Source organism: Doryrhamphus excisus, chromosome 1 (genome assembly GCF_030265055.1).
Source record: "Doryrhamphus excisus isolate RoL2022-K1 chromosome 1, RoL_Dexc_1.0, whole genome shotgun sequence".
Classification (NCBI taxonomy): Eukaryota; Metazoa; Chordata; class Actinopteri; order Syngnathiformes; family Syngnathidae; genus Doryrhamphus; species Doryrhamphus excisus.
In genome coordinates this window covers 231,290-257,424 of record NC_080466.1, presented here as the reverse complement: position 1 = coordinate 257,424, position 26,135 = coordinate 231,290, and the positions used below count along the sequence as shown (strand labels likewise).

The window sequence follows — 26,135 nt, the reverse complement described above, 5'->3', positions numbered from 1 at the left end:
CCCTGGGACTGCTCGGGATACACTCCGTGAGGAAGTGTTGCGGAAGTGAGGAAGTGGCACTCCCTCTATGACCCGTGTCTGGGTACGGTAGAAAGACAATGAACAGGTCAACGGATAGAATGTATTTTTCCAGCTTCTGATTTTGTTGGTATTGTGCATATATGGATTATTAGATGTGATATTGGATTTGGCTTACTGTATACTTCATAATAAATTCATAAATGTGGAAGACCAATTGAGAGCAATGAAATAAGCCAGTCTATGTGTGAGCTATGTATGTATGTACGTGAGTGTGTCTGGAACGTGCTGTGCCTGCTTCTACCAATTGTGCCGACGGAGGGGAGGGTTTGCCATGCTTTGGCGTAGATCATGCCCCCACGCTAGCCAAACGTGCCTGACTTTAGGTGTGAAGTTGGCACAGGCACGGTATGATTGGCCTAGTGGGAGACATTGCAGCTGACTCTTCTATGTAGATTTGTGGCTGATAGTCTGACTTGAGTCATGGTCAAATAATATGTCACTTCCATCTCGGCGTGAATGGTTGTAAACCCAAAACAATGTTGTGTATTGAAAGCAGGAGGCACGGTTGGCCTGACTGCGTATGCCTGTGCCTTGCCTCATGTGTGATTTGAAGTATTCCTTACCTGCTTGTAAAAACGTCATACTATTTTCTTCTTCCACAGATGAAGACTGTGAGTGTAGCTCTGGTGCTGTGTCTCAATGTGGGAGTGGACCCCCCGGACGTGGTCAAGACATCACCCTGCGCTCGATTGGAATGCTGGATAGGTGAGTTTTCCAATATAACAATTGAACAATTTTAACTGTGCATTAGATTTATTGGATAATTGATACACCAATACAAACAACCTTCCCAACCATTGATACTTGATACTTTCATCAATACTTGACAAAAGACATTGGCCAGTTACCACCAAAACCTCTAAAGTAGTCCGTCTCAGTTGGAACTGGTCTTCCATGTGCTGAAACCACGGCCATCCGCCGTGCGGCCAAAAGGCACCAACTTAACCGTCATGGCATCGCTCGCAGTGAGTTGCTTCGTTAGCATCAAGCGGCACCGGTGGGACAAGATGTGTGCCTGAGAGTTTTGCATCCCGCTGCTTATGGATTTAGTGTGTATTTCACATGGCTTTGCAGATATCCAATTAATAATCCAATTAAAAACATGCATGTTAGCTTAATTGGCCACTCCAAATTGTCCATAGGTATGAATGTGGTTGTTTGGTTGTTTGCCAATGGCATCTGCCCTGCCATTGGCAGGCGACCTCTTGTCTGAAGTCAGCTGGGATAGGCTCCAGCATACCCCAGGGTTGTGAGTAAAATGATTTTGGCTGTAATGTTGAAAGTGTTTCCCTGTGTTTGTCAGATCCTCTATCCATGAGTCCACAGAAAGCTTTGGAGACCATCGGGGCTAACCTGCAGAAGCAATATGAAAACTGGCAGCCAAGGGTGAGTGACTTTATGTAAACGAGCCCCTTCCGTCTCTTATACAGTATCGCCTCATTCGCTCCAGCGGTACAGGGACACTTGTAGGGACAGACAATGTATTCAATATAACCAAGAGACTGAATACATTTCAGTTGTTCCGAGACCTGACATCACTTTTCACAAATTCCTAGCTGACATTCACCCAATAGTATAAATGTATAAATGTATTTTCTCATATTGTTTAAATGTGCACATTTTGGTGTGTCTAATGGTGATATAGCATCACTACACAGGCACTATCGGCAAGAAGTCTTACATAAAGTGGTAACGTTCTATACCTAAGTTATCTCATTTTTGCTAATCTATTACTTTTGTCACAAAGCATTAAAGCAGCGTAGCCTTCACCAAACTAGTGCAAATTCATCCCTGTGTTCTCATTTTATGTTCTTGCATTAACTCTTACAGCCCGAGAGAGAATGCGGCAAACAGTCTTGGCTACTGCCCACTCACTTTTTCTGCCTACGCTTCCTCCCACCTGATACTTGCCACTTATTTTCTCCTTACTCTTTGCCATTTTCATTTTGAGCTTGACACTGAATATTTCTTTCCTTCGTTAAAAAGTACAAATCTTATTTGGTAAAGATAATTATTTTGTGTTTTAGCAAGCATGTAGCCCTGCTTTCGTCCTATCCACTTTAGTCTTTCTGTTTACTTCTTTCACTGAGAAGGCCGTTACCAAACAAGGAGACTTCTCTGGCTTCTCTCACTAGGGAAAGCCTGGGCTACGCTGTATTTGTTTACCAGGTCATGCATGGCTTCCAACAATTCCAAGGAGAAGCCAGAGCTCATCCTTTGTTATTACATTTAAATGTTTGGGAACACTTGGCTTGTGGGGGCTTTGTAGGGAAAGCAAAGTTTGTTACGAAGGCTTTTCTTGGTGACGCTCGATGCTCCCAACTCTCTTGAAATAATTGACCAGTTCCTGAATCTGAATGAATCAATACATAAATACGTATACACACACACACAAATATCCCAAAGCTGGAGTTTCTGGAGAAGACCCAAGCACACACCATGAGAACACGCAAACTGTGCAAAAAGATGCTAAATGGAGATTTGAACACTCAATTGTCTGACTGTGCGGCCAACATGCTAACCACCAGGACACCTTGCGGCCCCATTTGCAAGTCAATAAGTACAACGTCTTGTAGCGGCTATATCAGGGGAATTCCATTTCAACTCAATTGAGGGCCGGTGGGCAGGTCGTTGGAGAATGAATGTCGCGTTACGGAAACCGACTTAATGATCTTCCGTTGCTTCTCAGTGCAGTCAGAGCCAATGAGAAAAGCATTAGGACACTGGCAGGCATACGGTATGGACGTCCCGCCAATACATCTCCAAACTAATGTATTTGTCTGCCATGGCCTTGTGGGAGAGAGTGATTGACAATGTGCATGGTTCACTTGCTCCTCATCGTGTACGGTGTACATGGGTCACTTGCTCCTCATCATACATGGTGTAGTTATCTGATTGGTGCATGGTTGCAGAGATTACGTATGTAGTTTGTGTGTATTCAAAATGGTTATTTTTGCAGCCTGTGTAGGGATTTTGGCCCCAAATGAAATTCAGGTTTATTGCAAATATGGCTCATTCATATGGAACATTGATTTTTGCTTTGGGACAACAGAGTTAATCACATTTTTTTCCCTAAGTGGCAGGCATGTGCCGTTGGTGACTCTGAGAGAACATTTTAAATGGTCCAAATTCCTGCAGAACTTTGAAATAGGCCTTCTTCCTGTTGCTAAATGGAATAGAAACGCAAAGAAAGCTAATAGCTAGCATGATAGCAACTTATGTGATTACATTGTGGTCAATGTGATAATTATGCAAAATAATAAAGCTAGCATCTAACAAGCTATTTATTATGTACGTAAAGTGTCAACTGCTACTAATTCAAATTTTGGGTGAATCCCAATAAAATGGCCATTCTACCAATGCTAACAACTAGAACCCTATTGCCTAGTAAAGAAGCACAATGTACTAGAATGTACCAAGTAATTTGACATGAGTAAGATAGCTCAAATGCTAACAGGCTAGCAAAATGAGACAGAGTACTGAAAGCGCTGAGGCAGAAGCAGCTATTGGATGGCAGGCAAGCGTACAATAACAGTAATAGCGTCAAGTGACTTTTATGGTACGTAAATGCACATATTGTACAGAAAGACCCGTGTGGGCTGAAGTGAGAGATGAACTTATCACCAGCAGTATTTGAAACCAAATCACCTTTTAGCAATGATGAGCTAACTGTTCGAACACAATTTAGTTTTTCTGTGTTGCATACCTACAGGAACAGTATATTTTTATTAAAATTACGTCCAAAAATTGTCAGATGCAGGTTGGACAGTCAAGGAATAATTGTAATTAAAGCAAAGTCATTTGGTTATTTGTGCAAATCTTATATTGACGCGCTGACTTCTAGGGCAAATTTGCATGAAGTCATTTGTACTTGTTTGATCATGTCTTTTTTATGTTGTATTACTGCAATTTCCATGACTTTGTGGATTATTTGAGTGGTCTTATTTTGAGTGGTTCTGATAATTCAGTTTGCGCAAAGTGGAGGCTGTAACTAAGTACTGTAACTAAGCAAGATAAGCGATCAAATGATGAATCAATACAATTTATTACACACACAAATGTACAGTACAGTCAGGGGTGACCGAATATATTGTGGGTTTGACTCTTGGATCACTTTGAGTCTGTGTTTTTATTTCTATTTTGATGGATCTTTTTGGCTCAGTCACACTCCCTCCCTACCTGAACATGAAATCATCTCAGTCAGTTTTTCTTTCCCACCAGCCTCCCACCTTCCCTCTCTTTGCTGACAGAAATAATCTTCTGGCCACTGTGTATTTTTTCAAGATGATATCCCAAAGGCCCAGCTGCTTCATGTTTTACTGAAACATGGTTTTGTGTTGGCCTGCATGACCTTAGCTTTGTCTGAATAGCATGAACGATTGTTTTATTATCCATCTTGGTTGTCGGTAAACGCCATCGGCACAGTTGATACCCTCACGTCCACTTACGTAACCCTTAGGTCAAGCGTTGAGAAATTCTGCAGATGAGTGTCATGAGTCCTTGTGTGTCCACTTGATCCACCCACAATACTGAGTTGCTAACCATTAAGTTCAACTCTGCTTTCATGCCCATAGTCCAGGTTTCTTTGCTTCACCTCTTCAACTCTGGACCATTTTGCTTGGAGACGGCATATCCAAAATAAGTTTTTCTGTCCTGGATGATCAAAAGTAAAAGTGAAAATGTACATATATACAGCATCCGCTACTGGGAAAGTGTAAATAAAGCTTTTTCAGTTTGTAGGTCAGCTTTTAAGTTATTTTACACAATTTTTGGTTCATGAAATTATTCATGACATGTGCTAGTCTTAGACTGTGCTTTGTTTTCCTATTTTCCCAATGGAGGACCTGTAGCTGGAACTGTCTTCTCTTTCCTTAAAATCAGTTCCACTTAGCTTTCAGCTGACGCTCCTGTAGTTGCACGGACATCTCTATTGCTGTAGAGCCATTACCATAGCAACACAGATACAACCCAGCAACCTCCCGTGGTCCCGTGAAGCGTTATTATCAAGTGCTTGTCATAAATTGGTCTCTGCCATCTTCATTGTGGTCCACCTTTCACTGCTCTGAGGTGATTGTGACTATGTGGCAATTATTGATTTTTCCTAACATTGTGTTTGGGATATATATATATATATATACATATATATATATATATATACTGTACTGTGTGTGTGTTGGCACTAACCTGCTGGAAAGGTTGCAGAGCAGGAGGGGACAGCACAGGAGGTCAGGATGTGACTCAGCGAACTGAGATGAAAGATATCCCTTAAAGGCCTCTCTCCTCCATTTGACTCAACTGTGTTTTTACTCACTAGAAGCTTGGACGTGTGTTTTTCACTAGTATAACCGCTAGTTACTTAGGATTTATTTTTGGGACTATATAACCTAGATTAGATAACATTAGATTAGACGGATCTCTTGCTCACCCCTTTCCCTCAGCCAAACAATTTTAGGCGGATCCTAACATAAGAAACCGATCATATCCCTGGATCTTATCTAACACCGCAAAGGTGTTTTGCTGTCCCCTTTTGCTCTGCCAGACTAACATCTAGCAATTGAGCCAAGCCCAAAGCTAAAGCTCACCGAAGCAAAGAGCCAGGCAGCATCCCACTGTTAGTGCTTACAAACAGTGAAAAAGCACAAATGTCACTGGATGACCAGACGTTTTCGGTTGTGGACTTTATTGTTGATGGGAAGCTTAAATTAGTCTGCAGTGTAACCTGGAATAGAATAGAACTGAGTAGTTTGGACAGCAATATTTGAAGAAGTACCTCATGTGCCGTCAAAACAACCAGTCTGTATTGTATGACAGGTGTTGTTCAGTGTTTTTCAACAAAATCACTTTGGAACACAAAAAAAAAAAAAAAATCAGTGGCCGGAATCGGACGGTCAGCATTTTTAAAGATTGGTTCAAAATTGTAATGGCCGCACCCCTAGTATATAGGACAGTAATAATAGCAACATGGCATAGTGAAAATAATGAAAGAAACAATAAATACAGCTGTGAAAGTACAGTATAAATGTATAGAGCACATTAGCCTATTATTATTATACTACTGCATTGTTTATCTCCATATGAATATACACTTGGTGAGCATGACTCGCGACTTTAAGATTCAGTGTTGTGTGCTCCTCCTCATCCTCTCCTTTTCTGCAAGTCATCAGAGTCCCTTCACTGTCTGCCACCTCAGCTTTACTACTTGATGTGATGGAAGCCCTTAGTCATTATGTTGCTACTCAGTCATCCGAAGGGATCATTAAAATGTACAAATGTTTCCAACATGGCCTGACACTGAAGAGGATAAGACGGTGGAATTCTATCGCCATTGACCCAAATACATTTGGTACAGTCTTTTACCTATTTAACCTTTAAAGTGCCTGGCTTAACGTGGTTGCATTTTTTATGACACCTGTATTTTGTTTAGACAGGATGTGGTGAACAACACTCTTATTTTGAAGGCCTGAAGCGTGCTCGTGTGTGTTGAGAAAGACCGTTGATGGTTAAGGCCAGCTGTGTGCCAGAATAAACTTGCCTCTCGCCGACCTTATTTTACTCAGAAAACGCTCAGTTACATTAAGAAGCGCATTAAAATGCAACACAGTGTAAACAAACACACTCAGCCTAGCATGCTAGCATGCTCTGGTAAACTAAGCTAACCCAGCTAACGTCCAGGCAGTTTTTTCTGCCAACTTTTGGCGTAGTTTCATGTCGCCGTTTCGACATGTTTGGTTTGTGTGGGGGCAGATTATGGTTTGTGATGAGATTCCACCACGATTGAGTGGTCCGCCACGGTAATACTTCCCTTCACAAATGTCATGAGAACAGCATTTTTTGCATCAGATCAATTTCCCAAATCTGTTTTTTTCTGTTAATTTTTTTAGAACTTTTTTTTTACCAAATCATTTTACCACAGTCAGCGAATATAATGGCTGTTAATTAAATGTGAAAATTCATACATTTATTGATATAATTACATCATTGGACAAAATGTTTGTATTTCCAAACTGCCATATGAGCCTCTGCACACATTGCTACAAAAACCTCAACATGCAATGAACATGCTTATGGGAGACGTAGTGGCCATTGCAATTACAATTGCTATATTAATGTAAGCTATTTTTATGACACCCGTATTTTGTTGGCACAGTTCCACAGGAAGTGTTGCACAGTGTTCTTATTTTAAACGCCTGCTAAAATGTGGGTATTGAAAATGTCATTTGACGGTTGCTTTAGACCAGGGCTTTTCAAACAGTGGAGAACAATTCTGTCCCTTAGGGGAGGCATGACAGAAAATAATAGAGACGCACCGCTTTAGACAAACTTGAGTGAAAGAATCATCCTTAATCCTTATTTCACTCGGAACTTGCAGGACATCAGCCTACATCTTAAAAAGCTTTGTTACATTACAGGCAGTCAAACACAACACGGTAGAAATACGTTCATACAGCCGCTTTAGCATGCTTTGCTAACCTGACGGTAAAGCAGCCAGCTTGGTGACGAGTAAGAGATTAGATGTTCAGTGCAGGAGAGGGCAGTTTATGTTTGTGAGAAGATTTGGCCGCTAATGGGTGTTCCATTTTTCCCAGTGCTGTACAAGCTACCTTTTTGACTCAAGTAGCTTGGAGAATCGCTGACCACACCAAAAATACATTTGGCTGGCTATCTTTTGGGCGGCATTCCTGCAAGTAGCACCACCTGTGCAAGAAATAGAAAGTTATAAATAAATAATGCTCTTCCACTTCTAGGGTCAGCAGTGCTTTTAGCTTGAAACGTCTTGCTAAAGCTTCAGGCCCTGTCCACACAAGAATGCTATATTTTTTTTTTCTTGTCAGGTTGAAAATCATTGTGTCTGATCAATAAATATTCACATTGATGCAGTAACATCAGTGGGTGAAAGAGATACGTAAGGCACACCTACATGTGGCACCGTAAACATACATAAATATGCATACGCATAAGTACATTGTCTTCTGCTACACAGGAACAAAAACAAGGATTGAACAAGTGTAGTTGTGTATGCGTCTCTGCTCCACGGGCCATAAGGTTTTGTTGCTGAACTGCTAACAGCACCATTTGCGGTTCTTGTTTTGCATGCGGGCCTCCCTTTTGTTCTTTCGTGTGGACAAACACTAATGTCTGTCAATGCAGCAAATGTGCATGGAGAGACCTCTTTGTTCTCTGATGGGCACTTCAAATGAGTAGGCTCCACTATATTATGTGATAATTATCCAGTGGTTTCAGTTAAAAAGAAGCATCTTCCAATGACTCTGCAGATCCCTGACCTCATTAGTAGAAAATAAAACCGTATGTGACAAGACACTCAGCTCTGTCCATCTAAACTCACTCCCACTGTCAACGACGCTGCCTTGAATTTCCCCCTGATTGTTAGTGAATGTGCTCACTCTGGGCTAATTAGCGGGGCGGCCTTCAGTCGAGATTGTAAGTGTACCTCTATGAACCATCAGTTTCCAGCTAATGGCCTACTCCACGCTATCTTAACGGTCCTCTCTCTCGGTCTTGCTCTGTCCCAAGGCACTATGGGATATTTGTATCAATGACCTGACTAGCAGGGGCCTTTAATAGGGACATTTTCAAACATCATTTCTGCAAGGCTGTCCATCTCTGGATGCAATCACACTTAACCCTGACATGGAAAGAAAGACATTTGTTCCGTGCGGTGTAACTGGCCACCGATTATGTTGGCCACATTTCACTACAGCTCTGGCTGTGAGGGGCAAAGGTAGGTGGTTACAGCAATCCTTTTTTAGTTAAGACGTAGTGAGAAGTTCCTTTGTGTAGTCCACCAAACCTAGAGTCATCCAGTGGCATGCAGTGCGGTGGACACTGCTCATTTGCCCGAATAGCATCCAATATGGCTGCACAAAAAGTCTTGATTCACACTAACTTGTGATTGTAATTTCACAATATTTTATAGTACTATATTCACAGTAATACTTGCTGTTTTTAACAAGCTGTATCACAAACCCTGGCATACTGCATCAGTCGTGCTGCATCAATTCCTACAGGAATGCATGCAATCTTTGTTTGGGTTGCTGAGGGTCAAACGTCATCGTGGAATTTGCATAAATGGCACTGATGGATTTAAAAACAAGTCATACAGCAATCCCTCACTTATCGTGGTTAATTGGTTCCCGCCCCGATTGTGACAACTCAATTTCCAAGGACGATTAGGATTATTTATTTCTTTATATTTTCATAGGTTGTGTATTGAAAACTAGGACTGTCAACATTTTTCTTTAACAGCACTGTTTTTAGACATGTGATTAACATGTGTATCTGACCCTCACTGTAATTGGAGGAAGTAGCTCTGACAATGGAGCCACAAGCGGGAACAAGGAAAAGAGTATTTGGATTGGTAAAATGAGCTTCTAAGCCCCAGCAGATGGTGAGAAGGTTCTCAAGCACTGCTGGCATTGCTTTTATTGCCATTTATGCAGTGGGAACTTGGCAACAAGCTTTTGATTTTGTTTTTTGTTTTAGATGCAAGCCGTCTTTCACATGACTTTTTTGCTTTGAACTGCAAGCTAAAAATTTGGGTACGGGCTGCTAGTTAATGGCAGGCATGACCATAGAAGATTTAGCAATGCTAGCGTGAGCAGGGACTAGCTAGTCACCTGGAAATAATATCAGTAAAACATACATTCATACTGTATGTTATAGCGATCTAATTTATGTTATTTGTAATGTGTTGTGTAAAACTAACACAGGAACAACAGCACATTAAAACCACAAAAGGAACACAGACTCGCCAACCACCAGTATGAGCCTGGACTTCCAATGTTACTGTTTTTCAGGGAGATTGTGTACTGACCAAAGATGCACATTAGCACTCAGTAAGGTCATCAAATCACAGTATCAGCATTTGGAATCAAAAAAGGGTGGAATGGTAAAAATACAGGCTAGTTATATTGTGTAAATAAATGAATGGGAAACACTATGGTCTGTCATTGACTGGATGGCCAACACTTCATCCTGTTCATGCGTTCCCAAGCAAGCAGGACTGTCAGTGCAGAGAAACAGCCCCCTCCAAACCTGTTAGCCATCACATTCTGATGTTTGATTCGGGGAGTTATTAAAGCATACTGTTGCTTTTAACAACAGATGTATGTAAAAGCCGTATGATATTGAATTATGTTTTCTCTGCTAAATAAATTACTAATGGGCAGTTTTGGAGCTTTGACACGCCTCCCCACCTCTTGGAGAGAGTTGTGTGCTACACATGAATCCATAATGTATTACCCGCATACCGACTGAAATGTATTGTGATCACAGCTTTGGGAAGGTAAAGAGAGGCATTCCGAAGAGTGGAGTTCATAAAGCCAGTAAATCTGCATTCAAGCTTGTCTTGGCATTAGAGAGTTTGGAAAATCCTCTCAAAACCACAAAGCTCAGCTGTGAAGAGTGTGACAGTGTTATTTTATTCCCTTTCACTGTCCCTCTGCATTATTAAACAGAAAGGAAAGTCTTTTCAGGATTAGAGGGTTTTTTTAAACTGCCACAGGCACTGGACAATTGCTCATTATACAAGTCCTCTGTGCTCCACTACTCCGTTCCCTTCTTTCTCTGTATCAGGGTATCAGGGTATCAGGGTTCAGCCACTTTTTTCATGCCTTGCCAATGCGAGGATGCCCTTGTCATCCTATCATCTTTTATGCAGCCATTTCAGGTTTCATGCTGCTGTTGCAGCTTTCTCTATGAATTGCAGATGCAATGGAATGGCTTAACAGAATGATCATGTGACAATTACTGTGTTTACATGCACTAAACATAATGAAGTATTGCAGAAATTGGCTTGAAAGCAGCTTTTGCTTTTTGAAACACATCAATGAGCAAGTGTTACACATTATAATGGTTGCATTAACACAATTAGACAATGTGATTGGAAAATAGGTTCCTATTGGATGTATAGACTTCCATCAATCAGTGGTCAGAGCGGGCTTTCTTAGCATGCGGCAGTCTCCATGGGGTGCTAATAGTGCAACATGAAATTCCCAAGAGAAGAAGACCAAGCCGCCAACAAGGAGATAAATTCATACATGAACTCAAACAAGTCAGTATTTTTAAATATAAAATGTTAATATTTAAAATGTCTACATATAGACGTGGGCATTTCCAAGTCATGTCATTTAAAATGGTGTCATTGGTCTCATTCTTTTTGCACCATTGCTGTTTGTATTCACGCTCAAATATGCTGCTAAATATCCAGCCACTTAAACTGGAGCCTATCCCAGCTGAAGGCTGCAAAATGGAAAGGAAATCATGAATATGAAATCAATGTTTTGGGTTTTGTTTCACCTGATCACCGAATGGAGATATTACTATGGTGAGCCATATATCACATGTTGACTCCACGAGGTACCGAGAGATTCCCAGCCCCAGTAGAAAAGTGGACTTCAGGTCATAGAGCAGCGCCATAAAACAATGTACTTTTTTCTACATATCGAACCACTGCAGGGGAACAGATGCGTTTTGTTATCTATATCGACAATGTGGCGCTGAGTTTGTGTATCCGTAATGTGAATGATAAAGATGAACGCTGCATGGCTGTGTGCCGCTCATTGAGTCGTCTGTTCACCCCTTACTATTTGTGGCAGGGGAGCAACAGCAAATTAGGAGGTGAGCTTAATGTCAGCCGACTGATGTCACATGACATCCACAAAGTGACATTTACGACGTGGGCAACACATGGCATCGACCCACTCTAGCTGGTGGATTGACGTAATGGGCAGCCCTGATATATAGTGTACTGGAAAAGAGTACGACTTGACATTTTGCTAATGGTGTAGTCATAATTTGAATTTTGTCTCACTCCCCTCACATTATTTCACTCCACTCCAGAACCGTGACTCCTTTATTGCCCACCACATTTATGACTTCAACTGTTTTATTGATTATACCACATTAGGGTGCAAAATATGGTAATATCAATAAATGAGAAGTGGTCATTTATCATTATCCATTTTGTGTATGTAGAAATAGATTTTTTGAATAATTACCAAGAATCATGATTAGAATCATCGTGACTAGAAAGAGCTCTGCCACGGTAAACAACACACCCATAAATCATCAAATGAAAATTACATTTGTAAATATACAGCGTCCACTCTTGTGGAAAGACTTTGGAGTGTGTCGAAAGCATAGAATTGTCTTTTTACGGTAGAGTGGAGATTCAGGGGGAGGTGAGAGGTTACGCCATGATTCAGTCATTCATCTAATGTTTGTCCATATAGCGTATATCTGATAATGTTACAGGGATCTGTGGAAATTGTGAAGGTTTGTCAAGAAAAGGGTGTAAATGAGAGAACTGCTGAAACCCCCCCCCCCCCGGTAGTGTTTGTTTAAGGCTCCATTCATCACATTTTTTCAAAGCTGTGCTATTTCCAGTTTAAGTTACAGTAATTCCTCCCATCCCATAAGTCATTGTCCCCCAGCCCTAATCTGTGACATCATCACCGGTTAACTGTGTAGTTCTTTGCCGACTAACACAGTTACACCGCAAGCGTGCATTGTTTCACAAACACAAGAGCAGACGGAGAGAATATCAGCAGATTTATATGTTCTTTGTAACATGAATTTCCTCTTTAATGTTATTGCTCCAACAAAAGTAGGGAAACTTCTGATTAAGATCTCCCCTGACTGCTTTTTGTTGACAATATGTTGAAAAGGGCTGAATGATTTTCGTGATTATTTGTGACAAATACCGTTATTGCCACATGATTTATTTCAATTTCTCATGATAGTGTTTTTGCTATCAGCGACTTTGATTTAGATGTTACATTTGGCTATATATTCATTTTTAGCACTCTTTACTTTTCCACTTCTAATGATATATCCTTGCTTATTATTCCCGTAGTTTCTCTTTGTCATTAGTAACTGGAGGATCTTAATAATAAGTCTCGAGCGCATCTCTGAAACAGAGGACAAAAAGGCTGCATAGTCTCTCAACAGGAGGCTGGCAGGGATGGATTGATGACGTGTCTTCATTCCCTCTGCTCAGCCGACCTGTTGTCAACTGACTCAGCCAAGCTCTCAGGCCTCAGCAGGACTGCTGTCACTGGTGACCACAGGCTGCTCTTTATTAGACTTGATTGCGGCTTTCAGACACATTTGTTCCGTAATGTCACCCCTTCTTTGGATGTGCTTGTTTAACCACTTTCTGTGTGTAAAAAAAACAAAAAATGCACCAGCCCATCTTCTGAGTAGCGATGTAGCTGGGGCCAATGACATCAAACCTTAATGATGACGGATGCATGGAATAGCCAGGGAAACTGTTAAAACACTGCTTTACTGATTGATGGGGGCCTTCCATTGTGAAACGGACCAAAGGAACATGGACTGTGCATCAACAATGCATCGACGTTGAGCCTTTTGAATTTTTTCATACAGTCATCTTTAAAGACCAAATATACTTTTTTCTTTCCACTGCGTGGGCCGCGCCACGTTGGTGGTCACTGAACCAAATTTGCACACAATTACGCAGTGGTAATTTGGTTCAGTAATTTGCTTCAAAATGGAAAGGTGATTAGGTCAGGACTCAAGCTCTGGCCTAGGACCAGGTGAATATGGCCAAAAAAAAGATCTGAATATATATTTTTTCATATTGTCCAATTTCGATTATCATTCAAATAGTTTAATATTTAAAATTTGTCAGTATTAAAGCATCTGTACTAGAGATTAGTCAAAATTTGGTCGCGTATATCACATCGCAGATAAAAATCGAGGGTAAACCACATAATGAATAAATACTTAGCTGCCAAAATAGACTTTTATGTTGTTTGTAGTAACTAAAGTAAAACTGTGTAAATAGTAGTAGTGGTGTTGCTGAATGCCAGCTGTGTTTAGCAGCAGACCAAAGAGTGCCAACGTTGCACCACATTGGTAGCCTTTTTGTGTATCAAATAATCCAAACTTTCCTCCTTGGTGCTGTTTTTGTTTGGGCACCTCTCTCCATCCATCCATCCATCCATCCATCCATCCATCCATCCATCACCACTCTCTGGCAGTCGTGTGGAAAAACACTTTCTGCGTATTTTAAGTTCCAGTGTGTAATCCTGTGCCGGCCGGATTTACTACGTGATTTATTTCACCACAATATCAATTGAAGCTCATTTCTTATCAAATTCGTCAATGAAATTGATAAAACTGTTGCAGTTGTACTTCAGTGTGCAAGACAACTATTTCAACCAGTTTTCCCTTTCCCATATTATTGTTATCAGGGTTTCTCCTTGGTTTATAGCTTTGGGGGTGCAGGTGGGATATTATATTGTTTGGTGCGATCGCTCCTCTACAATAACATTTTGCTTTCACACTTGCACCCTCACAGTCAGTGTGTGTGTGACGGGGGCGGGGCTCCTAGCAATGTCTTACAATCGCTCCTCTGCAGTTGCATTTCCCAAATTTGTCAAAAGGATCCAAAATAAACAAGATCAAGTTGTCATGGAGCCTAATATGATGCTAACACCGGTTATCACTGGCTAGCTATATCCATCCATCCGAGGTGATGTTTTTGGACAGAATATGTACGTTAGAGAGTTTTGTACGCCATATGTTCATAGAGCCACGGCAGCAGGAGGGACGGACAAACAAACCAACCTGTTACAAATTGTTACAATGGCATGAAGAATAAAGAACATGACACTTATTCCAAATGTAGTGTCCGATGTGTCGCACCTTTAGAAATAGTCACAGTACAAATGAGCATAGAAATCATTTATTACACTAACCAGCTGACACCCTGGTCCCCCGGAGTGTGAACTGGAAATGGGCCACCGGGGTGTGATTGGAAAGCGGCTGTGTGGTTGTCATTATCACCGAGCGCTAGTCCCCCCCCCACTTTCCTCTTTTCCGTCCACCGCTATTCCTCTTCAGGAATAGACTTCAGGCACCATTGACGTCACGTTGATGACTTTTCCACTTGCGTATTCAGGTGCGAGACATGCTTGGCTTGCACATCTGCCATATTGCACCGCAATCACCTTTTCACCGTGTTATTTGCCTTGTGCAAATGACAGTGTTAAATTGCTTTGTATGTTCATCCACACATTCTACATTCATTACATGTATGTTCAAAATAGTCCGTTTTTCACACTTACGGTCATGTGGAAACGTATTTACCCCCTTCCTGATTTGTCACTCTTAAATGTTTTAGAAAATGCTGTTTTAAAAGGAAACTACTACTCTACCTACACGGCCCTGTGTGAAAAAGTATTTGCCCCCTAAAGCTAATAACTGGTTGGGCCACCCTTAGCGGCAACAACTGCAATCAAGTGTTTGGAATAACATGCAGTGAGTCTCTTCCAGCTGTGGAGGAAGTTTGTCCCACTCGTCTTTGCAGAGTTGTTGTCATTCAGCCACATTGGAGGCTTTTCCAGCATTAACTGCCCTTTTAAGGCCATGCCACAACATCTCAATAGGATTCAGCCATTCAGAGGTGGACTTGCTGGTGTGTTTTGGATCGTTGTCCTGCTGGACAACCCAAGTTGGGTTCAGCTTGAGGTCACCAACAGATGGCCGGACATTCTCCTTGAGGATTGTTTGGTAGACAGCAGAATTCATGGTTCCATTTGTTTAGACCACCAAACTGCCACCACTATATTTTGCTGTTGTTATTATGATCTTTTTCAGAAACCTTTACGCCAGATGTAATGGGACACACACCTTCCAAAAAGTTCAACTTTTGTCTTGTCCAACCACATGGTATTTTTCCAAAGGTCTTGGGGATCATCAAGATGTTTTCTGGCAAAGTTAACCATGCAGGCCGTTTATGTTCAGTGTCTTTGTTATGATGGAGTCACAAACACTGACTTTAACTGATGCACATGAGGTCTGCAGTTGTTTTTGTGGGGTCTTTTGTGACCTCTTGGATGAGTCCTCGCTGCGCTTTTGGGGTCATTTGGTTTGGCTGGTCACTCCTGGGAAGGTTCACATTCAGGTTCATGTTTTTGCTCTCACTGTGGTTTGCTGGAGTCCCAAAGCCTTAGAAGTGGCTTTATAACAGTTTCCACTTGAAGTCAGGTGTGATAACCCACAGTTGTGGTTTAACAGATGGGCACGGAGCCCCTTTTTCACACAGTAAGTTAGTTTTCTTTTCTCCCTTAACAATTAAAAGTTTCATTGACAAAACAGCATTTTGTGTTTGGTTGTTTGTCAGTGACTAACCTTTAAGTTTCTTTGATGATCTGAAGCATTGAAGTGTGACAATTTGCACCACCGTATCTGTCAAGTTCCTGTTTCCCTCCACTCGGTTTCAATCATTGGCGAAACGCTGTGTGGCAGCGAAAATGGCAGGGGGTTATTTTGGTTATTTCAAATCTTACTTGGAGCTGTGTGGAGTTCTCAAGAAGAGAATGCTACATGCCAATAGCTAACTGTTACCAGTAGAAGGTAGCTGGTCCTATGGACAACATAGCCTCTTACCTCCCAACCACGCCCCTCCGGGTCATTGCCCACATGGGCGTGGAAGTCTTCCAGTAGAACTTGGGAGTCCCCAGCAGGGGTGCTCTCCAGCGCTCCTGATAAACTCCAAGAAGGCTACATGCTATGCACGAATTTAATGCAATTTAATGCTTAGTAAACATGCTAAGTGCTAACATACTGTGTCCTCAGATGACTCGTTGTTGACCTCATTTGGAAAAGCTAACCAAGCTATTGGCCATAACAGCTCAATAGTTGCATTGCTTCCCTGACACGCAAATTGAAGTGAATTGTAAACGATGATGCCCCTATTTTCTCTCTATTGATCTAATAGCGGCCAGTGATTTCATTGTTTTAACATTAGGCTTGTTATCATCCATTTTCCTGGCAATGTCAACCATGAAACTAGCCATGCTGGAAAATGATATTCATTAGGGAACTTGCAACCAGGAATTAATGGGCAATATTTGCCATTACAGTCATCACAAGACGAGACAGACTTGTAATTTTAAATGCGACTTTGTATCGTTAGTTTGTTTTTCCCTTGTACAAACTACTGCCTCAGATGAGTAATATATGTGCAAATCAAGCCATAAATAACATGCACTGCATAACACTGCAAAAGATTAATTGTCCTGATCTTCACCTCTTAAATCAGGGGTGTCCAAACTTTCTCCACCGTAGACCACACACACAAAAATGAATGATGCAGACGACACTTTGATACATTTTGTTTATTAAAGTGCCCATGTTACCAAAAAAGGAAGAACAAAATGAAGGTAGTCACTTAATAAAAGTTTTTTTGTCATATTGCTGTTATCCGCCAGTAAACAGCTATAAAATCCAAGTGAAATGAAGCTGTACCCTCCAGTGAGAACAAATGTGGATTTATTTCCCTGGTCCAGCCATCGTCTGGGTTTTTGACTTTTGTTTTTGTCTTCCATCTGCGTCAGTGCTCGTTTGCGTCGGTCCCGATTTAGACTGAAGACTAAATGCAACAAGACTCGAGACAAAAGCTCTTGTAGTACACATTCAGTCCAAACCTTCCTTTATCTGAGGTGCAGCATCAAAACAACTGTCCTCCAAATGTGCCGAAATGCAATACTGAAGAATCTGACGTGGCAAATGGCGTCTTTTGGAATGTTTTACTCCGTCTGCTGGAGTATTCGAGCAAAAGCCTGCCAAGCGACCAGCAGGCATAATATCAAAAAATATGTCAACAACAGGAAATCATTCATTCATTTTCTACCGCTTATCGTGGGGGGTGAGGGTGTCTTTGGGCGAGAGGCGGGGTCCACCCTGGACTGGTCGCCAGCCAATCCCAGGGCACATATAGACAAACAACCATTCACACTCACATTCATACCTATGGACAATTTGGAGTGGCTAATTAACCTAGCATGTTTTTGGAATGTGGGAGGAAACCGGAGTACCCGGAGAAAACCCACGCATGCACGGGGAGAACATGCAAACTCCACACAGAGATGGCCGAGGGGGTAATTGAACTCGGGTCTCCTAGCTGTGAGGCCTGTGTGCTAACCACTTTCCACCGTGCAGCACAACAGGAAATCAACCAAAATGTATTCCAATCTACGTATTCCAAAGCTTTCAATAAAATGTCACTCCCTTCTCCTTTCACAGGGATTTTTGGTGCCAAAAAGAATAAAAATCATAAATATATGAACCTTCCAGCACACGTCTAACACAGGCAATATGTTTCTCTTTCATAGTCTTTTGGTGTTATGAGCACTAAAACCTATCCAATGGAGATCAGTATTTGCTAAGATATCTGAAACAAAGCTCCGTGTTATACATACAGTATCTGTGTAATATCTAATAATATATTTCAATACAATATATCATATTTCACCAATATGCTGAAGGTGAATGAAAAAAAACACGTACCCGTGACACACTTTGGCCACACTTGATGTCAAGTGAAAGTGCAGTACACGCACACACACACACACACACACACACACACACACACACACACACACACACACACACACACACACTAATATGCCCATATGCTGGAACATTCTGATTGGTGTATTTTTAAATGGACTCTCATACTTTATGAGCTACTTGAATACTGTGTACCGCGTTGTTGTGAATTCAAATGAACAAGCGTACTAAAGCATCTGAATACAATTGATATAGAAACTCGTTGCCGGTGTAAACGCTTACTCGCCCGTCCTTCTCTCGTTCCACAAGAACCCCAACCACCCCCTCCCCTCCCCCACACACCCCAGGTTCAGGTATTTTATACCTCCATCACTGCAGGGCTCGCTAACACCATTACGTTGTGTGCTACCACTTGATATTGCTGAAGTGGGTGCAGCATTCACACCCCCCGTCTGTCCAAATGGAATTAGTCTGTCTGCTCTATTGTCAGGCTGCAATTTGAACCTATCTCCATGTGATCAACTAAAAGATTGAGATTGACTTGGTCTCTGCAGGAAGTGTGATGTAACGCAATGAGCAACCAATAATGGTCTTCTTCCCGTCAAGACTGCGACTCATAATTATTGAAATAACGCTGCATGCTGTTTTAATCTTCTGAAGCCTGGACTTTTTTTCTCCCGTCGGGGTCCCCTCAGAGAGTCCATCTTATGCTTCAATTTGACCCCCGACCGTTCCAATGGATGGTTGTTTAGGAACCTAAGAAATCTCTCTCAAATTCAATATTTTTAGTTATTTACCTTTTTTACTTTTTTCTCAATCCTACACGTCGGGAATCAAAACTGCTCTGTGCATGTACCATTATGTACCATTATGTAGCATTATATTATCATAGTCGGTGATGCTGACTTTCTTTCTGCTTCCTGGAATGTTAGGAAGCTTAATTTGAAAAACGAAGGAGTGTTGATTGCGAAGATGCCAACATAATTTAGTGTAATGAAGGGAACTGACAACAATAGCTGGTGGTCTTCTGTGAATGGAATACAATAAAGGGAAGAAAAGCTGTGTTTTGGAGACCTATTAGTTCAACATAAGAACAGAATGCCATGATTGGCCTGTTGGGTAACCGGCTGGAGACGTGAGTGCTATCTGCCTGCAGTCTGGTTAATAACAAAAGCATGTTGAAGTCTTTGTCTTCTATTGTTATTCATTTGTTCACTCCTTCAACAGTCTTATCATGCCGTGTTCCCTCCCACAATGTCAACGAGATTGTCAAAACAAATCACCTTTCAAGCTCATATCTTGATTGCTGGTCCATAAACCTGCTTACTGGTCTTACCACTGATGCGGTCAGTTATTGACATTTTGACTCGACTCACCATAATGGGAAAATGTAAAGGGGCGTCTTGCAATGTCCAGTGCCTTCATCTTCACCAATTTAGTTTACAGTCTCTCCGGCTCCAGAGGTCCAAAGCAATTTTAGCAGTGAGATGAGGCCTTATCTAAAGTATCAGAGAAACAAATGCTAAATTCACTCTGATAATGCAATGTCATTTCTTCACCAGCTGCATACAAACAAATGCAGCCATTGTACTAAAGGAGTCACGCTACACTGATTGTCCTCCAGCGAGCCTCGCCGTCCACAGTGGGTTGGCTCCTCTGCCCTGACTATGCCCGCTGACGGGAGGAGGATCATGTTATTTACCTTTCTTTGTAACAAGCAGAATGTACTCCCAAGTGGAGCAAGTGTGCCATACTTTTGACTTTTTATATTTGTATTATTTATTTTAGGATTTCTAGTCGACTGTTCAGCATCATCTGAGTCGCTGTGGAGTCATCCGTGGCTTTTCTCCGGGTACTCCGGTTTCCTCCCACATTCCAAAAACATGCTAGGTTAATTGGCCACTCCAAATTGTCCATAGGTATGAATGTGAGTGTGAATGGTTGTTTGTCTATATGTGCCCTGGGATTAGCTGGCCACCAGTCCAGGGTGGCCCCAAGACAGCTGGGATAGGCTCCAGCACCCCCCACCCCTTCACGATAAGCGGTAGAAAATGAATGAATGAATAATTTCCTGTTGTTGACATATTTTTTGATATTATTATTAGTATTTATTAGAAAATGAATGATGAATGAACATATATATATGAACATATATACATATATGTATATATATATGAATGTGTATATATATATATATATATATATATATATATATATATATGAACATATATACATATTTGTATCGGTTGACATCGGAATTGAGTTTGACAACATTGTCGTATTGATTATCGCCAAAAAACAAACATCAGACTTAGTCACTTATTATTTCTCTAACACTATATCATTGCAAATCCATTGTTTGCATTTTCACCAGCTGTAGTAGTAGTGGTAGTAGTACTACTATAGTGTATGTGTGGAATAGGTAAGGCACTAGCAAGAAGAAGTTTCAAAAAGAAATGCAGAGGATATGTGTCCATATTCATTCAGTGTCGATATGCTTAATGACGTAATCTTTACCACGGCTGTGCTACCTGTGGGCTTACTTTGATGCATCTTCCGTTCATTTAAGCTGCCCAGAGGCCCACTGGATGGGCACTGCATTATTCAACATGAGGAATAAGAATGATCCATGCTTCTTGTGATGTTCCAGGTCATGTTAAGTGGTGAATGTATACCAAGCATGGTTCACTTGTACAGTGGAAGGGAATCTTCTGAAAAACAAAGAACTGATTCTCACTCCTCACAAATTGTGTTGATTGAGCTGTTATTATGATATTGTCACATATTGGAAATGCCTTAACGTTATAATGGTACTAATAATGGCATTGTTCCTGTTTGTTTCTCACAGGCACGCTACAAACAAAGCCTGGACCCAACCGTGGATGAGGTGAAGAAGCTATGCACGTCACTGAGACGCAACGCCAAAGAGGAGCGGGTCCTCTTTCACTACAACGGACACGGGGTTCCACGGCCCACTGTCAATGGAGAAATTTGGGTTTTTAATAAGGTAACACTCACACAAGCCGAATGGAAAATGTAATGATTGTGTTGATGGTCTCAGCAAAGTGGAAACAATATACCGGGTATAAAAGCCATTCTTCCAGTAGAAATGTCTGTATTTGGAGTTTTTAGGAGGGGTACGGGTTTGCCATAATCACAGTTCGGTACGTGCCTCCTTTCTAAGATTGCTGTTCGGTACGTTTTTGGAACGGTAACGGCAAAAAATGCAAAACAAACTGCTTGGCTTTTATGTAAACAACTGAAATGATTTTTAAAATAATGTATAAGACGCATAGACGTATAAGACGTCGCGTGTTTAAGCCCCACCCACTAACATCAAAGAGAACAACACATTTGTACACATAATCCTCAGATGCATATAAGCCACGCATGTCCATGCCATAAGATGGCATATTGTGGTGGAGACCAGGCAGGTCTTTAGATGATAGGAGCCAAGCATGAGCTATCAAAAACTCACAACGTTGGAAATGGCAGGAGGTCCTTGCTGAGTATAACAGTCTGACTCACGGTGTCATCTTAGAAAGAACACTAAACACAGCAACTAAACATGCAAAAGGTACCACGTACCAATACGAGTTTAACATGAAAAAAACAACTTTATTAACTTTTTCCCATAACGCACGTTGTCCCAGCAAAGCATTTCATTGGTTATGGCTGCCGGGGTGCTTTGTCCTGTCCACCAGAGGGAGCCAGAGGAGCCCGGAACTTCAAGGGTGGCTGACATAATCGCAGCACCTCAGCAGCCATATCTAATGAAATGCTTTGCTGGGATGAAAAACATGATGAAATTAAAAAGTTTGCCAATAGCTACAACTCCCGAGTAAAACATAAAAATATTGATAGAAAAATTGACGGATGTGTGTGTGGGGGGGGGGCTTTGACAAGATGCTAAAATCAATCCAATTTAGTTCAGTACATGCTGAACTTTTTGAAGAAATGTCATTTAGAAGCACTTTTCAATAAAACAAGAGACAAAGAAGATTAATAGGCCATGATAAGCCGGAGGACAGGTCAGTACAGTTATGGACGGGCTCGGGGATGGAGCACCAAAGGGAACGCTAGCGAAACTAAAGCCCCTACTGTCCCAGGCCAGGTCCAGGTCCACCTTTGTGTTCTCAGTGACTCAGCAAATTAGTGTAACATCTAATAATTGATCAGAAATGGCACCTACACCACACTTTGGACATCCCTGCTTTCCAGTATTTCATGTTAGGAAAGTGTAACGATGTAGTTCATGTAGTTGACTGGGAAGGCCAAGCATTGGCAAACCAGGAGACCAACGATTGAAGAGGGTTTTCCAGCTGGAACAAAATGTGCACCCATCCAACATACATGAAGTAGCGGGGGTACAAAATGAAGGTACCAACCAACATGAAGGCATCTATCACCGCTTACTTGGGTGCTTGTATAACAGATCTAATATTAAATGGCGACATGGAATATTGTGTTTCACCATTGCCTCCGGATCCCCAGCACCCTCAGTCTTTGTGTCCTGTTAGCTTCCTGTGTTTTTCTTCCGTCTTTCCCATAAGCTGTACTTGGTGCATAATTCATTTCCAAGAAAATGCATGCTCATTGGTAACGGTAGAACACTTTCATAGCACTGAGTTTGGCTGGATGGTCGTTGGCCCCTCATGTTTGGCTTTAGCAGTTTTTGGTGCAACCCCTCCCTCATCTTTACACTGATCTCTTTTCTCTCATATCTCTCTTGCTCTTTTAGAATTACACCCAGTACATCCCACTGTCCATCTACGACCTTCAGACCTGGATGGGGAGCCCATCCATTTTTGTCTACGACTGTTCTAATGCGGGGATCATTGTCAAGTCCTTCAAACAATTTGCCCTGCAGCGAGAGCAAGAGCTGGAGGTGGGCACGCACGCACGCACGCACGCACACACGCACGCGCGCGCACACACACACACACACACACACACACACACACACACACACACACACACACACACACACACACACACACACACACCCCAAGCCGTGATTCATCTGGGTTATTCACAGTGAAATTTCAAATCAACGTGAAAGCACCCGAGTTGGAGAGAAAGTACGGGTAGAACAGTCAGCAGGTGACAGCATCTTTGTGCTTTGGGTTTTATGGAAACATAAAGGCAAAGGCAGCAGTCACTCTGGTGACGGCGGGACTTTCAAGTGTCTCTCCATTGTCACCCTGGCCTGCTTTGTTCTGATCAGAGTGTTGGAGCACCAGGGGGTGCCCAGGATGGGCCTTTTAAGGGGGAATCTGTTGGTTTAGGCCAGGGTCCTCCTCAATAACGCTCGTTCAAAGGCCAGCATTTTTCTGCAACACTGCGATGGCCAGATACAATTTATATATTTAAAAAAAGTCAATAATGTATATAAACATCCTCACTGTGTCTATTTTGTGCAAGTCATGGAACAAAAGCGGTTGCCTGTGTAGCATTAGCATTAGCGTGTCAATACAGGGAACGTTGTGGCTAATAGCCGTTTCCCAACACAATCAGTGGCTCTACTCGTTTTTTAAAACACAGACAGTCCCGCAAAAAAACGTGTAAAGATCACATTACACATTACCGATGCTGAATAAACCGAAAAAGCTAAAGCTACTTACCGTTGAGAGACGTCTTGAAGAAACCTGTTTTCTTGTGAAACTTCGGACTGTCCAGACTCTACTTCCGGATCAGATTTGGGATTTAACACATACTGTATGGCTGTATGGTAAAAGCGGACATTTTACGAAGATAAATGGCAGTTTATCATCAACTCCTATACCGTTTATTAGCCCCTATAAAGTTGGGTTCACAGCTAGCAGACGTCCACAGCTAACACCAGACGTCCTTCTAAGCACTCGGGACTGTGACCAACCACAGCGGAGTGGGCGTGCTTGGAGGCGGGCCGTGGGTGGAATACATTAAAACAGACCATTTTCGAGAGAAACAAAAAATCCAAAGAAATGCAGCTGAATAGGTGCAGATTCTGGAAGAACTAGAAAGCTTTCTGTGCAGGTTATTGTGTGTAGCTGCTCTATAGGAGTCCACAACTCAAAACAAAGGGCCAAAAAATGTGCATAATAAGGTTCCCTTTAATGAATCATGCTGTTTGGTTATCTGCTGCTTTTGAGTTTGGACCTACTATATTGAAGTATTGTTTTAATTGATGTATGCAACATCTTTTCTCTGTGCACTGCTTGAACTGCGTTCCGTGTGCAAATAGAAAATAAAGCTTCTTGATCTTTTGATAGTCTGAACAGCTTGCGTTTGACATTTAGAATTGTGATTAATGACTAAATTGAGTAATTAAGCCTGGAAATGGCTCGTCTTTGGTCAAAGCTTCTTTGTAGTGTTCATGTCGGGATACAAGTTATTTGGGTGGAAAGGGGGCACACTTGGTGAAATCTTCCTGTGACCTGAGCGGAGAACCATCCCCAAGGCAGAACATTTGCACCTCTGTGCTGGACAGAAGGGATGGTGTTGTTGGGCTCATAGTCACCAACAACACCATTTCAGGTGTTGTTTGTCAATTTTTTGTCTGGCTTTTCTGTTGGTTTTGTCTTTTTCTGCTGAAGTAAACCTACCATAAAAACGATAGCCTGTCTTTGGAAGGGGGCAAACTTCCAAAATGAACAGATACATTGTGTCCACACTGTATGTCCTTGCAGCACTTCATAAAAAGTGTTTATTTACAAGTAGCAGCAAATAAGTCCAGCATTTATTAACCATTCCCTGGAAATAAGCTTACATATTCAGGACTGCCCGCGGTAGAGAAATAAAGAACGTTTGCTCTTCTCCTCTTCTCTCCCACTTGTGCAGCAGTCGGTTAACAAGCTGGGGTCATTGAAGATCAAGGGACTTTTTAATCACTGATGAGATGATCCAAGCAAGGGTGAACTCCCACCACCTTGCCCCCCTTCTCTTACCCTGGCGTTCCTTCATAGCGATACTAATGCATGTGCAAGCGCGTGGGGGAATCTGGGTCAATTGTGAACATGGAAGCCAGTTGTCAGGCTTTATATGGAAATATGAAATGTTTTTTGGGGTGCATGAGTATTATGGGACCAATAAGTGTTGGGCTGATATGAGGGGTGATGTCATGATACATTGTTAGGACTAATACACAGGCACAGTTTGGCAAATACAAATTTGTTTAAGTCATTTTCACATCCACACACACACACATACACACACAAATACACATCTGCATAAACGTGTGCATGAACTCATCAAAATTTGACAAGTCATAGGTCTAGGCAGGAAGACTAAGACTTTTTAAGTTGGCAAACGTCTGCATTCACACTTTATTTTTTCTGTGCGTTCACACTGAGAAGTATGGTAAAATACTGCCTGTACTGTCAGTACCCGGATGTTATGCTCAAAATGACTAAAAAGCTGAGTGCACAGCCCTGGATGATAAGAAGGGGAGGTTGCAATTCACCATTAAAAAGGAGAGGAGGAAGTGCGTCAATATTGTGTTATCATTTGCAATGACAGTAATAACTTTGGGACAGCACGACACTAAACATAGCATCCATATGGACGTGTACTGACTGATGTTTTCCATTTCAGACACAACCTAATATTTGTAGATGCTGATGAAGATGTTGGCTTGACATAGAGAGCTGCAGTAAGACTAAGAAGCCATTAGTTGAGTTAAATGACTCCCTCTTCGGGAACAACCCCACTGGGTCGAGTGTGTGTGTGTG

The 26,135-nt window shown here is 41.7% G+C and overlaps 1 protein-coding gene across 5 annotated transcripts in view; it reads left to right on the top strand.

The window, feature by feature from the left end:
• The window catches only part of rptor (regulatory associated protein of MTOR, complex 1), a 130,779-nt gene that overhangs the window by 13,374 nt on the left and 91,270 nt on the right, over positions 1-26,135 (top strand). For all 5 annotated transcript variants that reach the window (XM_058073778.1, XM_058073705.1, XM_058073456.1 and 2 more), the window contains 4 exons: positions 684-786; positions 1,385-1,467; positions 21,272-21,430; positions 23,165-23,311. In XM_058073778.1, the coding sequence (XP_057929761.1) occupies positions 684-786; positions 1,385-1,467; positions 21,272-21,430; positions 23,165-23,311 (492 nt within the window). The remainder of the gene's footprint in view (positions 1-683; positions 787-1,384; positions 1,468-21,271; positions 21,431-23,164; positions 23,312-26,135) is intronic.